General features: G+C 45.4%; 1 protein-coding gene across 1 annotated transcript in view; it reads left to right on the top strand.

The window, feature by feature from the left end:
- The first annotated feature begins 11,213 nt into the window (after nt 1-11,213).
- LOC140396361 (glioma pathogenesis-related protein 1-like) overlaps nt 11,214-18,444 on the top strand; it is an 83,956-nt gene continuing 76,725 nt past the window's right edge. The window contains exon 1 of the mRNA XM_072484920.1: nt 11,214-11,404. Coding sequence (XP_072341021.1) covers nt 11,231-11,404 — 174 coding nt within the window. The 5' untranslated portion in view covers nt 11,214-11,230. The remainder of the gene's footprint in view (nt 11,405-18,444) is intronic.

The raw sequence follows: 18,444 nt of genomic DNA, 5'->3' as shown, positions 1-18,444 counted from the left end.
AAGACCCCAGGGCCTGATGGGATATACTCCAGAATACCGAGAGGCAAGGGAGGAAATTGCTGGGGCCTTGAGAGAAATAGAATATACCGTGCAGAAGGAGGCCATTCGGCTCATCGAGTCTGCACCGACACACTTAAGCCCTCACGTCCACCCTATCCCCGTAACCCAATATCCCCCCCTAACCTTTTTGGTCACTAAGGGCAATTTATCATGGCCAATCCACCTAGCCTGCACGTCCTGGGACTGTGGGAGGAAACTGGAGCACCCGGAGAAAACCCAAGCAGACATGGGGAGAACGTGCAGACTCCGCACAGACAGTGACCCAGAGAGGAATCGAACCTGGGACCCTGGCGCTGTGAAGCCACAGTGCTATCCACTTGTGCTACCATGCTGCCCAAATTTTTGTATCCTCACTAGCTATAGGAGAGGTCCCAGAGGATTAGAGAATAGCCAATGTTGTTCCTTTATTTAAGAAGGGTATCAAAGATAATCCAGATAATTGCAGGCCTGTTAGCCTTACGTCAGTGGTAGGGAAATTATTGGAGATGATTCTTCGAGACATGATTTACTCCCACTTGGAAATAAGTGGAGGAAACATGGTTTTGTGAAGGGGAGGTTGTGTCTCACTAACTTGATCAGGTTTTTCAAGGAAGTGATGAAGATGATTGATGAGGGTAGGGCAGTGGATGTTGTCTTCGTGGACTTCAGTAAAGCCTTTGATAAGGTACCGCATGGCAGACTGGTACAAAAAGTGATGTCACACGGAATCAGAGGTGAGCTGGCAAGATGGATACAGAACAGGCTCAGTCATAGAAGACGAAGGCTGCATTCGGAATGGAGGACTGTGAATAGTGGCGTTCCTCAGGGATCAGTGCTGGTTTGATTAGTAAGTTTGTGGACAACACAAACGTTGGTGGAATTGCAGATAGTGATGAGGACTGTCAGTATACAGCAGGATATAGATCAGTTGGAGACTTGGGCGGAGAGATGGCAGATGGAGTTTAATCCATACAAATGTGAGGTATGTGCGTTTGATAAGGTTCCCCACGGTAGGCTACTGCAGACAATACGGAGGCATGGGATTCAGGGTCATTTAGCTGTTTGGATCAGAAATTGGCTAGCTGGAAGAAGACAAAGGCTGGTGGTTGATGGGAAACGTTCAGACTGGAGTCCAGTTACTCGTGGTGTACCACAAGGATCTGTTTTGGGGCCACTGCTGTTTGTCATTTTTATAAATGACCTGGAGGAAGGCGTAGAAGGATGGGTGAGTAAATTTGCAGATGACACTAAAGTCGGTGGAGTTGTGGACAGTGTGGAAGGATGTTACAAGTTACAGAGGGACATAGATAAGTTGCAGCGCTGGGCTGAGAGGTGGCAAATGGAGTTTAATACAGAAAAGTGTGAGGTGATTCATTTTGGAAGGAATAACAGGAAGACAGAGTACTGGTCTAATGGTAAGATTCTTGGCAGTGTGGATGAGCAGAGAGATCTCAGTGTCCATGTACATAGATCCCTGAAAGTTGTCACCCAGGTTGAGAGGGTTGTTAAGAAGGCGTAAGGTGTGTTAGCTTTTATTGGTAGAGGGATTGAGTTTCGGAGCCATGAGGTCATGTTGCAGCTGTACAAAACTCTGGTCCGGCCGCATTTGGAGTATTGCGTGCAATTCTGGTCACCGCATTATAGGAAGGATGTGGAAGCATTGGAAAGGGTGCAGAGGAGATTTACCAGAATGTTGCCTGGTATGGAGGGAAGATCTTATGAGGAAAGGCTGAGGGATTTGAGGCTGTTTTCGTTAGAGAGAAGAAGCTTAAGAGGTGACTTAATTGAGGCATACCAGATGATCAGAGGATTGGATAGGGTGGACAGTGAGAGCCCTTTTCCTCGGATAGTGATGTCTAGCACGAGGGGACATAGCTTTAAATTGAAGGGAGATAGTGATGCACAATCAATTACTGCAAAGACGAGGTTAAAGCATAACTGAAGGCTTTAATAGACTAGAACTGTTCCCCAGCAGCTCAGGTACAGAATGAGGGCTGCTGGGACGGCACCGACTCTTATACCCCGCTTATCTGGGCGGAGCTACATACTATACAGCCAATGGTAAACCCCCAGGTTTGACCAATGGAACTTCAGCCTCTCGGGTGCTGCAATACCTGATAATACCACAGGTAGATATAGGACAGATGTCAGAGGTAGGTTCTTTACTCAGAGAGTAGTAAGGGCGTGGAATGCCCTGCCTGCAACAGTAGTGGACTCGCCAACACTAAAGGCATTCAAATGGTCATTGGATAGACATATGGACGATAAGGGAACAGTGTAGATGGGCTTTAGAGTGGTTTCACAGGTCGGCGCAACATAGAGGGCCGAAGGGCCTGTACTGCGCTGTAATGTTCTATGTAATGCATTTTGGAAAGTCTAATATAAATGGGAAATATACAGTAAATGGCAGAAGAGTATTGATATGGCTAGATGTACAGGTCACTGAAAGGGGCAACGCAGGTGGAGAAGGTAGTCAAGAAGGTATACGGCATGCTTGCCTTCATCAGCTGGGCATTTGAATTTTAAAATTGGCAAGTCATGTTGCAGCTTTATAGAACCTTAGGCTGCGCTTGGAATATAGTGTTCAATTCTGGTTGCCACACTACCAGAGGGATGATGTGGAGATGCCAGCATTGGACTGGGGTAGGCACAGTAAGAAGTCTTACAACACCAGGTTAAAGTTCAACAGATTTGTTTGGAATCACTAGCTTTCGGAGCACAGCTCCTTCATCAGGTGAGTGCCTTCAGTTATACTTTAACCTCGTCTTTGCAGTAATTGATCGTGCACCAATTTAATAGACTACACATAAGCAGAGAAGATGGATCTCCAAATCAAGCCGGAGTGTCTGCAACTCAGTCCCCACGCGGCGAACTGAGTGGCGATTTTCAAACACTGGCTGGCGTGTTTCAAAGGCTACCTTGAGACGGCTGGAGGCACACCCACGGGGGAGCAGAAACTGCATCTCCTGCACTCAAGGGTAAGCCCTGGGATCTACACCCTCATCGAGGAGGCGGAAGACTTTGATGCAGCAATCAAACTTTTAAAAGGACATTATATCCGCCCAGTAAACCAGGTCTACGCAAGTCACCTGCTTGCAACGAGACGACAAAGCCCCGGGGAATCGTTGGAAGAGTTCTACCACGCACTACTGGTGCTGTGCCTACCAGAAGGATGTGGAGGCTTTGGAGAGGGTACAGAAAATATTTACCAGGATGTTGCCGGGTACGGAGGGCACCAACTATGAGGAGAGGTTGGAGAAACTTGGTTTGTTCTCACTGGTAGGACGGAGGTTGAAGGGTGACCTGATAGAAGTCTACAAGATTATGAGGGGCATGGATAGTCAGAAGCTTTTTCCCAGGGTGGAAGAGTCAATTACCATGGGGCATAGGTTTAAGGTGTGAGGGGCAAGATTTAAAGGAGATGTACGAGACAAGTTTTTTTACACAGAGGGTGGTGGGAGCCTGGAACCCGCTGCCGGAGGAGGTAGTGGAAGCAGATACGATAGTGACTTTAAAGGGGCGTCTTGATGAATACATGAATAGGATGGGAACAGAGGGATATGGTCCCCGGAAGGGTAGAGGGTTTTTGTTCAGATGGGCAGCATGGTTGGTGCAGGCTTGCAGGGCTGACATTCCTGTGCTGTAATTTTCTTTGTTCAATGACTACAAAAAGAGCAGCTACTACCTTTGGCCGGCTCATAAAATTTGTATGACATTTAACAGATGAACATAGATCTTTCCTTTCGTTGATCCCAACACGAAAATCCTGTTTACACAATGGTAACTGGGAATGCTCTTCTGAAACACTGCCTATATTCTTTGCATCATGAATTCTGTTGGTTATTTTGGATTTCTGCTCATTGGAAACGGAGCACCAGAAGAAACCCACGCAGAAACGGGGAGATTGTACAAACTCACACGGTCACCCAAGGCCAGAATTTAACTTAGGTCCTGGCGCTGTGAGGCAGCAGTGCTAGCCACCTTGCTGCCCATCAAAAGTCTTTGGGACTGTGACTTCGAAATCTATTACCTCTAACTCCCTCCAATTCTTCCAGCTCTGAAGTGGTTTCCTGAGCCTGAACTGCTCTGCTTGACAGCTGAAGAGCAATCCAATGAAAAAAAAATGAAAATCGCTTATTGTCACAAGTAGGCTTCAAATGAAGCTACTGTGAAAAGCCCCTAGTCGCCACATTCCGGTGCCTGTTTGGGGAGGGTGGTATGGGAATTGAACTGTGCTGCTGGCCTGCCTTGGTCTGCTTTCAAAGCCAGCGATTTAGCCCTGTGCTAAACAGCCCCTTGTGCAGAATCATTGCAGGAACATTTTCCCTTCCATAGCATCTGCTCCCTCAGACAAATGCTTTAAAACAGCAACAGTTACAAGTGCGAGAGGCTTCCTGGAAAGCCCACAACTTTTGAAAATGCTTCAAATCCCCTGACACATTTTGAAATTCTATGATTCTATGAGATGCAAAACATCCATTCAGTTTCACTGCCAGGCCGAGCAGTTCAGGCTGAGGCGACCACTTCAGAGTTAACCAAGTCAGACCAGGAAGATGCTGTTCAGCAGAGGAGCTGCCTGAGATCACCATGTCAACAGTGATCTTCAGATTGCCCAAGGGGCAGACCAGACATGGGGCCCCATCCCAGGGTGGTGCGAGATCAAGCCTTCGCCCACAACCAACTCCCAGGACTCTTGGGGGAACCAAAGCTCTGCAGCCTGGCAGCGGCACAGGGGCACATCATTAATGGCCTGATCCCCTTGACTTCCCTCAGGCGCCACCGCGCCAGGGCTGCGCTTCGCCAACCTCACACCAAAGCCCGTCCGGTGGTTTTCCCGCTGTGGGGCCGGAGCATCACGGTGGTGGAGATTCGGGCTTCCGGCCAGTTAATTGCATTCTGAATTCTCCCTCAGTGTACCCAAATAGGCGACGGAGTGTGGCGACTAGGGGATTTTCACAGTAACTTCATTGCAGTGTTAATGTAAGCCTACTTGTGACAATAATAAAGATTATTATTATTAAGATCATTAATAGCCGAGGGGCCACCACTCCACTATTCACTACCTACCAACATTAAAAATCCCAGTTCACGCTCATACTGTTTTATGTCAGTTAACCAATCCCGTATCCTTCCTAACATATTACCCCCATTCCATGAGCTCTGATTTTGTGCAACAACTTTTTGAATGTCTTTTGGAAATCCAGATAGACTACATCTACTGGCTCCCTTCTACCTACCCACCAGTTATATCCTCCTAAACGTTGTACATTTGTCAAACTGGATTTCACTTTAGTAAAACTATGTTGACTTGTTCGAATCATACTATGCTTTTCTGAGTGCATTGTTAAGACTTCCTTCATAATATACTCCAACATTTTTCCAACTACTGGTGTTAAGTTAACTGGCCTGTAGTTCATTGCTTTTTCTCTCTCCCTCCTTTCTTGAAACGCATTGTAACATTTGCCAACTTCCAATCTTGTGGCGCAGTCTTGAATCTAAGGAATTTTCATAGAATCATAGTGCAGAAGGAAGCTATTCGGCCCATCGAGTCTGCTTGGGTCACTGTCTGTGCGGAGTCTGCATGTTCTCCCCGTGTGTGCATGGGTTTCCTCCCACAGTCCGGCCCTTGTAAAGAGCACCCTACCTAAGCCCACACCTCCATCCTATCACAGTAACCCCTCCCAACCTTTTTGGACACTAAGGGCAATTTATACAGAATCACAGAATTTACAGTGCAGAAGGAGGCCATTCAGCCCATCGAGCCTGCACCGGCTCTTGGAAAGAGCACCCTACCCAAGCCCACACCTCCAACCTATCCCAGTAACCCCACCCAACCTTTTTGAACACTACGGGCAATTTAGCATGGCCAATCCACCTAACTTGCACATCTTTGGACTGGGAGGAAGCCCATGCGCATACGGGGACTCCGCACAGACAGTGACCCAAGCCAGGAATCGAACCTGGGACCCTGGTGCTGTGAAGCAACAGTGCTAACCACTGTGCTACCTTTATACTCTATATTAATGACTTGGATGAAGGGACAAAAGTATATAAGTTTACTGATGGCACTAAACCAGGGGAAAGGTAAGTTCTGGGGAGGACACAAAGAGGCTGCAAAGAGATATAGACAGGTTAGGTGAGTGGGCAACAAGATGGCAAATGGAATGCAGTATAGGGAAATGTGAAGTTATTCTCTTTGGTCGTAAGAATGAAAATAATATTTTTTTAAAGGTGAGAAACTTGTAAGTGTTCAAAGAGACTAAGGTGTGCTGGTACAAGGGATGCAGAAAGTTGGCATGCAGGTGCTTAAAGCAGTTAGGAAGCAAATGGTATGTTAAGCTTTATTACAAAGGGATTGCAATACACAAATAAAGATGACTTGCTACAGTTGTACAGCGTTTTACTGAGACCACTTCTTAAGTACTTTGTGCAGTTTGGTCCCCACATTTAAGAAAGGATATGATTGCATTGGAGATGGTACAGCAAAGATTAATTAAATTGGTCATGGTGTGAGGGTTGTATGCTATGATGAGAGGCTGAGTAAATTGGGCTTATATTCTCTGGAATTTAGAAAAATGAGAGGTGATTCCATTGAAATTACAAAATTTTGAAGGGGCTTGATAGGGTGGAGGCTGAGAGATTGTTTCCATTGGACTGGGAATCTAAAACATGGGAGCTCAGTCTCAGAACAAGGGGTTGATCATTTAGGACTATGTTGAATGTAGGAATTTCAGATATATTGTATTATAGGTATTTGATGGAGTACGGGTTAAAAACCTGTGTTAGTGTGTGTATGACTGTTGCAGTCACATTTTTTTAAAATCCTGGCTTGAAAAGCAGCAGACCATTTGGAGACAGAGGTGCAATTAAAGCATCGTACAAATTGGGCTAATGGAATAAATAATTATAGACATTGGCCTGGATTCTCCAGTCTCCGAAATCGCATTCGGTTATTGGCTAGAGAATCCACGTTGACGCCGAAATCGGGGCGGAGCTGCTTTTGCGATGCTCCGTGCCCTCCAAAATGCAGTAATCTAGGAGTACGCCGTACGCTGTCGCGACGGCCTCAGAACGTTACCCGAGGCCCTCCCACCGATGCTCCGCCATCGATGGGCCAAGTTCCCGACGGAGTGAATCTCTCATGTATTTATTTTTGGGAATTCAGCGTAGCGGCTGCGAACTATGTCCAGTGCCACCACAGTTGGGGAGGGAGCTGATCCGCAGGCAGGGGAGGCTTTGGTTGGGGCAGGCGGCACTAGTAGGGGGTGGTCCAGGGTTGGCGAGCCCGGCCAAAGCTGTCACTATTTGGCAGGTCTGGTTCGGCCGCCATGTTGCATAGTGCGGTCGCTGCGGGCCGCCACCGTACACAAGCGCGGCCATGGACCCGGCAATTCTCCGGCCGTATCGGCAGCTAGAGCCAGGTGCTCTACACTGTGTGCCTGCTAGCCCCCCCGAACCAGACAGGGATCGGTGGCCGTTTTGCACCGTTTTTTCAGTCATAAAAAGCCACCGTTCCCACGCCGGCGTCAGCACTTAGTCTTAGAATCGGAGAATCCAGCCCATTGTGTTTAGTTTGCTAAGATTATGTGGTTAATGCTCAGAGCCAGGGGCTGAAGCAGTCAGGTGTTGAATTTCAGGGTTTTTATTTGTTTGGTTTTAGATTAGGATGTGAATGGACAAGAAGCTGTGCTCTCAATACAGTTTAGTTAAAGATCTGTCTGTGAATAGAGCAGCAGTTTCTGGAAAGGCTGGCAGATTAACCAGTAGTTGACTGAGGCAAGAATCTGCAGCTGGTTCCTGAAGGATCTCTCTCAAAGTGATTTATCCAAGACATCTCTTTACAGCAAGTATTCCTGAGTCTGCTAACTGTATTTAAAAATGTATTGTGACCTGAGATGGGTTTTGTTTGAGTGGAGATAAAGATAGCAGCTAGGATTGTTTTAGTATATTGATAAGCTTTGTTTAACTGGTAATTGAAAGCTCTTTGTCTTTATAATGTTAAAGTTGATAATACTGTGTTAGTAATAAAGTTTGTTTTAATATACCATATCCCTATTTGTGCATGAGATCACTCCTGGAGTGAAGTATTCTTTCCTCAGTCTTACAAAATTAAAATAAAATATTGGTGTTTCCTAGAAACTGTTGGGGTCTGGTCCAGGATTGCAATAGGACTGAGTTGAGGAATTTCTTCACTCTGCTCCAGAGGGATGGTGATGCTCCATCGTAGAATACACTTAAGTTTGGGATAAACAGATTTTATGTTTCCCAGGAAATTAATGGATATAGGGAACAGGTGGGAAAATGGTGTTGAAGCCCAAGATCAACAATGATCATATTGAATGGCAGTGCAGGTTCCATCGGACAGTACACCTGCTCCTGTTTCTTATATTTTTGAAAGTTCACTACCTTTTTGACTTTGAGTCTCATGTTGTCAACATTCCAAGGATGTCTGATAGGTATTTTGTGATGTAGGCAAATTATGTAATTATATTTACTTAACGGTAGTGCTGAGCAACAATTCTGCAAACACATGGAAGTATCTTTGATAAAAATTAGTAAAAGTAGGAAATGATTAATTAGAAAGTTAAAAACTGCATTCAGAGACCAAGTCCCAAAGGAAAGGACTCTTAGCAAAGAGTAAGGACATTATTAACCAAAAGGTTAAGGAGCAGGTAAATCATAAACCAAAAGCTGCAAAATTAGTGAACAGTGAGAAATAACAAAGTTGAAAATTCCTCACAGAGACAAAGTCCATAATAGGAAATGGTTAAGTAAAAAGTGGGAAAATGATAAACCAACAATATGCAGAAATCAGTGAAAGTTTTGGAGCAAGGGATGGTTGTGTTGTAAAGTGAAAATATTTTTTAAAAACAAAAGTCTGAAAAGTCAAAATAGTGAACCAAGTGCCTTCCTCAAAAAATAGTGCTCCCTTCCATGAGGGTATGGAATTATCTTGGTTAACTTTCTTTCATTGTGCAACCATGGTTAGATGCAATTTGGTCCGAAGTTCTGAGTCAAATTTCTTTCAGTGGTGAAGCCGTGTGCTATGTGAATACATTGGCCCAGTTCGCACCAGGGAACACGGTGAAACAAAAAGGCAGGTTGTGCACAATTTTCATGTAATAATGTTAGATCAGAATATTCTCCTCGTGCTCAGCAGCAAGTGAAAGGGCTTGCTGAGCTGGGGAAGGCTGTACCTTTGCTTTCCAGACTGACAGCAGTAAAACTGGAGACTGCTTCGGACTGATAAGGCCGCTAGCCCAGAAGTGACTGTCCTGGGAGCACGTTTTGGGTTAGCCAGGCTGAAGGGCGGGCCCAATGATCCCGGAACTAATCTGATAGGTCACTAGTAAGCTGGGTGGTGATCAATGTTCCCTATAAATTGTGTGGCCTAACAAAGGTTCCCTACAAGTCAGCAACCCAAAAGATAAAGGTTCATGCTCTTAAACAAATCACCCATGCACTCCAAGAATAGAGGGTATGTTTGTAGTAATCCTAGAAGCCTATAGCTGTGAACCAGCTAAAACGAGAGATAAAGGCTGCCATCTGTGGGTGAACCAGTCATCTTGCTTTGATGATTGATATACAGGTATACACTTCAGGTATGCCCTGGCTGGATGCAGTTTGCTCTAGAATTCCAAGCCCAATTTAGCAGAACCCCTGAATTGGATCAGGGTATCTGAACCGCCTTGGTCCATATAGATTAATACCATAACCTAATATCAAAATCAGTTCTGAAACTTTCTTCACTGATGCCACAACGACTATTGGATAGCTCTACTTAATACGCCATGATTCCAGTTGGTTGGTTATTAGGCACCAATGGTTAAAATTTGTCTATTACAGTTGGAGGATCAGAAAACACTACTGACTGTACAGTACTCGTTAGTCACATCCACTGACCCTCATCCTTAAAACACTTGATTCTCTCACATAAGGCAGTAATGAGGAGGAATTTCTTCTGTCAGAGGGTCACGAATCTTGGGATTTCCTACGCCAGGAGCTGCGGAGACTATATTCAGGGCTGCGATAGACACATTCCTAAACTGCATGGGTTCAAGGATTATTGGGACAGGCAGGAGAGTGATGTTGAGGCCACAGTAAGATCAGCCATGACATTGAATGGCAGGGGGACAAACTCAAGGAAATGTTAACTCTCTCTTTTCATTGGCACCGCCAGATCTGTTGAAAATTTCCAGCAATTAATATTTGTATTCCAGAATGGCAGCATGTGCAGTGTTTTGTTTATGTATGTGGAGATGCCGGCGCTGGTCTGTGGTGCGCACAGTAAGAAGTCTCACACGACCAGGTTAAAGTTTAAATCGCAAGCTTTCGGAGCGCTGTTCCTTCATCAGTGCTGCTACGAAAGCTTGCACTTTCAAATATACCTGTTGGACTTTGACCTGGTGTTGTGAGACTTCTTTCTGTAACCTCTTGGAAGAGGCAGTAACAACAAGGCACCTGAATCATAAAGCACAGTAAATTCAATATAATAATCTAAATATTATTTGCTCTCCTAGCTCTGCCCAGTGGAAGTCTCTGAGCCAGAAGCTCCAGGTTTCAGTCCCAGTCCAGGACTTGATGTCCAGAGAATGTTTCGCAACTTTACCAAGTGATTATCAGCCTGCAGGTCCTTCAAACGTATCTACGGGAGGCAGTAAGAGCGGATCAGCTGTGCTTGATGCAGCCTCTGGCCACAGGCAGGCACACCTTTCCAGGGCAAGATACTATCCACGGAAACAGATAGGTGCTTCGGCGCATTTTGTTTTATTCATGGAAAATGTGGTGTCCGCTGGCTTGGCCATCATTTATTGTCTATCCCTGAATTGCCCTCTAGAACGTGGCGGTGAGATGCCATCTTCCTGAACCACTGCAGTTCACACAGCGTACGTACACCCATGGCGCTGTTAGGGAGGGAGTTCCAGGATCTGGACCCAGCCCACCATGAAGGAATTTCGATACATTTCCAATTCAGAAGTGAGTGGCCTGGAGTGGGGGATGCGTCAAAGGCGTGTGGAAAGCCTCTCGAGTATAGGCCAAGTTAGGGGCGGGGCTCTGCGCGGCACAACGTTCCAGTGGAGTGGAGTGTTGTGGGCGTGGGCGCGCCCCCCCCCCCCAGCGGCCGTGCAGGGTACTGCAGGTGGACCGGCGCTGACTCACTCGGTGTCCCACCCCCTCCCTCAAGCTCGCCATGGCCCGGGTGTCGTGGCTTCTCTTCATCCTATGGTCGCTGGTCTCGCTACACGCGTCCGCCGTCCGGGCGCTCATCGCCGTCAACGACCAGACCTTCATCGACACGTGCGTTGAGCAGCACAACAAATTTCGTTCGGAGGTGATCCCACCTGCCTCCGACATGTTTGCGATGGTTGGTAAACGAATGTCATCATTTTATGCATATATCACACATATTAAATAAAACGCCCCACTCCTCGCAACAACAAAGAAATACGTCGGGAAAAGGATTGGGTTGAGACGTGAGGAAAGACACTTTTTTTTTTACCGGCGGTGACCGTGAGGCGGAATGGATCGGAAAGGCAAATGGCGGAAGGAAACTTCTGGAACCAGCCCGCTCCTTAGCCGTTAAAAGGGCGGGCGTTTTAATTTTCCCTCGCGGTGGTTCACCCCTCCCTCGTGCTTCAATAACACTTCCCCCAGCCGTTTTGCAAAAACACGTTATATTTGATAAAAACATTACCTGAACAACGAATTAGTGACATTTCCTCAGGTGGGGCCGCCCTCTCTGAGGCGAAAAGATCTCCAGAGACGTGAACCCATCAATCGAGGAAAGCTTGCCATTTTGATGCAGGTGTTTAAAAATTGTGGCTGGTTTCTTCATCAGCCTCCAAGGCAGGTCCAACCCAAAGTGCTGTGACCTCTGCCACAGGTAGAGAGCAAGATGGCTGTTACCCAATCCACCCCATTTAGGAGGGGGGTCGAACCCCATGCACCAATCTGATCTATACCAGTCGTCGAACCAACCCTGTCCCAGTTGCTTTGGCAGCATGTACTTTTCCATACATCTTGTAGTCTGGGGCTATGGATAGTAAAGGTAGAGGCTCCAATTTCTTTCCACCATGTGGCTGGTCTGGAAACTCTCCCAATCTTATCGCCTGCCCTGGTGATGTGTTAGAAGGATTTAGAGGCTGATACTCAACCTGTCTGGCCGCATTATGAACGCACCTTCCTTGGTTACCAAGTCCTGGAGTAAAAAATTAAACCCAGAGCTTCTGGTGTAGAGACAGGAATGCTACCCACTGCACCACAACACGTGCATGACTATTTGAGATAGAATGAAGGGTGGTGAACCAAAGGAAGCAGATTCAAAGTGATTGGAGGTGTCACAAGGAAAAAGTAATTTACACAAAGAGCAATTTAGTATTTCAAATGCCCTGTCTGATAAAGTGGTGGAATTAGATTCCATGTCAGCATTCAAAGGGGAAACCAATAAATTTAGCTTCCAGACCCATAAAGGATTATGTGAGTGGGAGGCTGTTTACACAACTGGCCAAATCTGTTTAATTAGCTTGATTGACATCTTTATGTGGTTACAATTTCTTTTACTAGAAAGAGAGACATATTGCAGTGGCTTTTCACTTTGTAGTCATCAGAACAAATACAGGAATGTCAATTTTTAAAAGATCAGAATGATTTATGCTGTAGTAGAAATAAAGCTGCTGATTGATTGGCATGTCCACTCTGGCCAAGGTGTTGCCATGGTGAAAGCAACAGAAAACTACAGGCCCTCCCAAGATCCCGGATAATTCAAGAAAGGTGCAAGAGGTTTTGGCAATATGTCCCACTTCAGCAATATCCACATTTTTTTGTGATATCTTTTTCAATGACTCAATGTTTATTTGCGCAAGATTTAAAAGTGTGAAGTGCCTCAATCTTCTAGTGATACTTCAGTGGTCTATTTAAATGGCACTTATAGAGTTGTAGCAACAGTTTTTTTTAAAAGAATCATGAATGGATTGTTATGGGCGAGGCGTTTTCAGAACCCCAAAATGTATCATGGAGTTCAACCAATCTCCCCCTTTAATGCTATTTGTTGCTTTTCCTAGCACACGGCTTGTTCCCTAGATGTGGGATTACAATTATGGACACATGGGTTTTTAAACACAAAACAATGTTTGTTCCACGAACTCAACTTAACATCTTAAATAAACATTGGATCTCTTAACACCCCTTACTTCAAAGATAACTCCGAAAATATTACAACAGTAAATAATTCCTCAAAATGTTCCTTCAAACTTCCAAGAGACTTAACACCTTTTATCAGAATCACATCAGGTTAAAGGCTTTACTATTATGAGTTTAAATCACCCAAATGATCCAGAGATAGTCTTTCATGGCAGAGGTCACAGCAAATCCAGCTCACTGCAAAACAGACACTCCCCAAGCTCTTTTTCAAGCTGAAACTTCAAAATGGCTGACCTGAACTCAGCTCCACCCACTCTGACATCACTGTTTTCTTAAAGGTACATTGCTTAAACATCCATGTCTTAAAGGTACTCTCACATGACAGGATGATTTTATTTCTAAGCAGTTTCACACATGCCATTGTTGCTATAATGTTCATAGGTTTTGTACATACTGTATATTTGGTGGATGGGCATGCAAGGATTAGCATGGAAGGTATTAGAGGCCGTTGAGTGAGGGTGTGGGGGATTTGTTGGTATAGGGAGATTAGCAGTGGGATAGAGAGGGCTAGAGGGCCTAAAATGTAACCAAACAACTGAGACAATGTCCCAGAGAACTGAGCTGGACCTTCTAATCAACTTGCCTCAACACTCAACAGCCTCTGGTGGCTGCCCCTTCAATTTGGTTCCCATGGTTCATCCCGCAATCATCACATCCCCACCACCACAAAGTTCACATTCTTTGATGCACATTCTATCAAGGCAGGTGGGGTGAGCCAAGAAATTTCCAACTTAAGTTACCCACCTCAGAAATGACAATATAGCTTTTTGTCTTAAAGGTCCAAAGGGAATGTTGATGGGATAAGAAAAGAGCAAACATGAGCCTTGAGCATGGGTATTCTGATTCAAAGCAAAAACAATCAGTGAAAAACAGAAGCAAGCAAAGATAAGGAAATGAACGGATTTTGGTCTGAAATTGTTGAATTTGGAATCTTGTGAAATGCCAAATCAAACAGCGAGGGCTGTCCTCAAGTTTATACTGAGCTTCACTGAATAGTGCAGTAGGCTGAGGACAGAGTCAGCATCAGAGCATGTTGGAAAATTAAAGTTTGGGATCATGCTTGTGATTTTCGACCCACATCTACCATTTTCTTTAGAGTCAGTTTCTCATTTTTCAGTAGACTTGCTGTCACCCATGTGTCTGTCATGCTTAAGACCAATCTACTTTTAATCAGACCATCTTTTATACCTCAGTCCCTTGATTTAAGTCATTGATATAGATTGTATATAGCTGAGGCCCCAATACTGATACTAACATCACCCCACTTGTTACAGCTGGCCAACCCAAAATAACCCATTTATTCCGATTTATGGCCATTACCTAATCCCCAACCCATAAGAAATAGGAACAGGAGCACACCTTCAAATGTGTCCTGCCATTCATTGAGATCATGGCTGATCTTCTACTTCAACATCATTTTCCTGCACTACCCTTGTATCCCTTCATGTTTTTAATATGTAGAAATCTATTGACTTTGGTCTTGAACGCACTCAGCAACATGAGCCTTCCCAGCCCTCTGGGACAGAGAATGCCAAAGATTCTGAATGAAGAAATTCCTCCTCATCACAGTCCTAACTGGCCTGGTCCTTGTGACCTGAGACTGTGTACCCTGGTTATAGACCTCTTTCAGCCAGGGTTAACATCCTTCTTTCATCTATCCTGTTGAGTCTTGTAAGAATTTTGTATGTTTGAATGAGACCACCTCTCATTCTTCTAAATTCCAGAGAATAAAGGCCCAGTCTATTTAATCTTTCCTCGTAGGACAATCTCTCCATCTCAGGAATTAGTCTGATGAACCTTTGTTGCACTCCCTCTATGACAGATATATCTTCCCTTTGGAAAGGAAATGAAAACTGCACATAAATGCTCCAGGTGCGGTCTAACCAAGGCACTTTGTAATCATAGTGAGAAATGAGTTTACAGCACAAAAAGAGGCCCTTTGTCCAATTGTGTCTGTCCCTATCTATTCTAGTCCCATTTTCCAGCACTTGATCCTTGGATGCTTTGGCATTTCAAATGCTAATCTAAATGCTTATTAAACGGTGTGACGGCGGGTGGGAGGCGGCCGCACAATGGAGGGCTCCCGTTTGGCAACGGCATTTTCGGGGCTTTAAGCCCGGTCCCAGGGTCCGCGGAGGCGGCAGAAGCAGGGAGAAGGCACGGAGGAGGCACAGTGAAGACACAGGAGGAAAAAAAGAACAAAGAAAAATGTCGAGGGTGAGCAAGAAAACGGCCGGAAAAAAAACAGCTGGAGGTCCGTCGGGGAGTGGAAAGGTCACCGCGGGGTCACCAGGAAAAATGGAGGCTGGAGCACCAGGGAAGGCCGCACTGCTTATGGCTGAAGAAATAACTAAGGTGATGGCTGCGGAATTTGAAAAGCAGTTGGCGCAGATTGCGAAATGTATGGAGACGGTGAGGAAGGAGATGAGGGAGGTTTTGAGTGTGCTGGTGGAGGAGGTGGTTTCCCCGCTGAGGACGGAGGTGGCGAGCACAGTGGCGGAGGTGCGAGAGCAAGGGGAGGCGCTGAAGGAAGTGGAGGAGACGTTATTGCAGCACGGTGATCAACTTGCCTCGATGGGGAAAGAGATGCGGAAGGTGATGGATACTAACAAGGATCTGCGAGGAAAAATGGAAGACCTGGAAAACAGATCCAGGCGACAGAATTTGAGGATTGTGGGCTGCCCGAAGGAGTTGAAGGACCGAAGCCGACTGAGTATTTTGCCGCGGTGCTGGCAAAACTATTGGGGGAGGGGGAGGATCCCTCCCAATATGAACTGGATCGGGCTCATCGGTCGTGGAGGCCTGTACCAAAGGCGAGTGAGCCGCCAAGGGCAGTGACTCTGTGCTTCCGTAGGTACAGGGTGAAGGAGAAGGTCCTGAGCTGGGCCAAGCAGAAGCGGGTGGTGCAGTGGGCTGGAGCTGGTATACGTGTATACCAGGACTTTACGGTGGAGCTGGCAAGGAGGCGGGCTGCCTTCAACCGGGTGAAGAGGGCACTGTACATTAGCAAGGTGCGGTGCGGCATTTTATATCCAGCGAAGCTGAGGGTGACTTACAAGCTCAGGGACTTTTATTTTGGAACGGCGGAAGCAGCGGAGGAGTTTGCGAAAGCAGAAGGACTGGCAGAACTGACAAATTGAGGAATGGCCATATGCCGATGTAACCTCATGACTATTTTCTTTTTTTTTGTATCACTGCGCGCGGGTGTAGAGACTAGAGGAGCCAGTGTGGTATATATTTGGACAAGGGAAGGGACGGGACTTTCACTCGAAATGAGGGTTCTTTGGGGTGTAGGATATGCATTGGAAAGGGTGCAGAGGAGATTTAACAGTAGTGGACTCGCCAACACTAAGGGCATTCAAATGGTCATTGGATAGACATATGGACGATATGGGAATAGTGTAGATGGGCTTTAGAGTGGTTTCACAGGTTGGCGCAACATCGAGGGCCGAAGGGCCTGTACTGCGCTGTAATGTTCTATGTTCTAACTGAAATTGTTTTCGTTCATCACATTCGTGACAAAGCATCAGGTAGCACGTTTTCTCGTCCTGCCACATGTACTATTTTTAAATGAAATGGCTGTAACAATAAACTCCAGCGAAACAGCCTTGCATTGTTATTCTGGAATCGCTCCAAAAACGTCAACGGATTATGATCAGTATATATAATGGTGTCAGACGGATTGCTGGTGACATAAATGTGAAAATGTTGCAAAGCTAGCACCAAACTCAACGTCTCCTCAATCGTTGAATACTTTTTCTGGTGAGAATTCAATTTCGTTGAAAAATAACCAATAGGCCGCTCTAGCCCTTCGTCGTCGTCTTGTAGAAGCACCGCACCTACACCCACATCACTCGCATCAACCGCCACTTTGAATGGTTTCGTATAATGGCTAACACAGGAGCAGTGGTTAATACAGCCTTCAAGCCGTCAAATGCCTGTTGACACTCCGCTGTCCACTGGAATTTGTTACACTTCTTGAGCAAGTCCATCAATGGAGCGACCACACTGCTGAAATTCGGTACAAATTTCCAGTAAAATGCACTCATACCAAGAAATCGCATTATTTCCCGTCGTGTCGAGGGTATCAGAAACTCCCCAATAACTCTTGTTTTCACATCCCGTGGGACCATTCGACCCTGTCCAATTGTATGGCCAAGGAAAGTGACTTGGGCTTTTCCAAATTCACTTTTGGCTACGGTTATCACCAAACCCGCCTCCTGAAGTCGATCGAATAACTCCATCAGATGTTTTAAATGTTCATTCCATGTCTGGCTGAAAATTACCAGATCGTCGATGTATACCGCACAATTGGGTAATCCTGAAACGACTTTGTTAGTTCACCGTTGAAATGTAGCTGGGGTGTTTTTCATGCCAAATGGCATAACTTTGAATTGGTACATACCATCTGGAGTCACAAAAGCTGAAATCTCCTTCGCCCTTGCCTGCCAGTAACCTTTAAGTAAATCCAGTTTGGAAATAAAAACTGATTGCCCCACTTTCTCAATGCAATCCTCCAAACGTGGGATAGGATAAGAGTCCATCCTTGTAACTGCATTAATCTTTCTATAGTCCACACACAACCGCTGGGTACCATCTGGTTTAGGCACCATCACTATGGGTAAGTTCTATTGGCTGCCACCCACTTCAATTATGCCATTTTTAAGCATACTCTCAATCTCTTTGTTAACCTGTGCCAATTTTAAAGGGTTAAGTCTATATGGATGTTGGTTGATTGGAACAGCATTTCCAACATCAACATCATACATCGCCATTTTAGTACTTCCCAATTTATCTCTACAAACCTGCCCATGTGATATCAATAACTCTTTCAGGTCAGTCTGTTTTTCCTCTGGAAGGTAACTCAACAATTTATCCCAATTTTTAAGAACATCCTCGTTTTCCAATTTAATTTGAGGTATGTCAAATTCACAGTCATCTGGATTTGGTTTGTCACTTTGAGTTAGAATCATTAAAACCTCCTTTTTCTCTCCTTCCCTTTCAAAGTACCTTTTTTCTTAACATCAGTTTTATTGAGGTATTTTTTGGCATTGTAAACAGTTACAGATAACAGAAATGTGCAAACATCAATATAAAACCAATACTTCAATCAAACCATACTGCACCTGCCCGCTCCTCTCCCCGAGACACTACCCGCCTATTTATCCCTCAAAGTACCTTTTAAGCATGTTCACGTGACACACT

This window comes from Scyliorhinus torazame, chromosome 19, assembly GCF_047496885.1.
Source record: "Scyliorhinus torazame isolate Kashiwa2021f chromosome 19, sScyTor2.1, whole genome shotgun sequence".
In the NCBI taxonomy this organism is placed as follows: Eukaryota; Metazoa; Chordata; class Chondrichthyes; order Carcharhiniformes; family Scyliorhinidae; genus Scyliorhinus; species Scyliorhinus torazame.
Note: the sequence above shows the minus strand (reverse complement) of the source record. Positions and strands in the feature narration are given on the sequence as shown.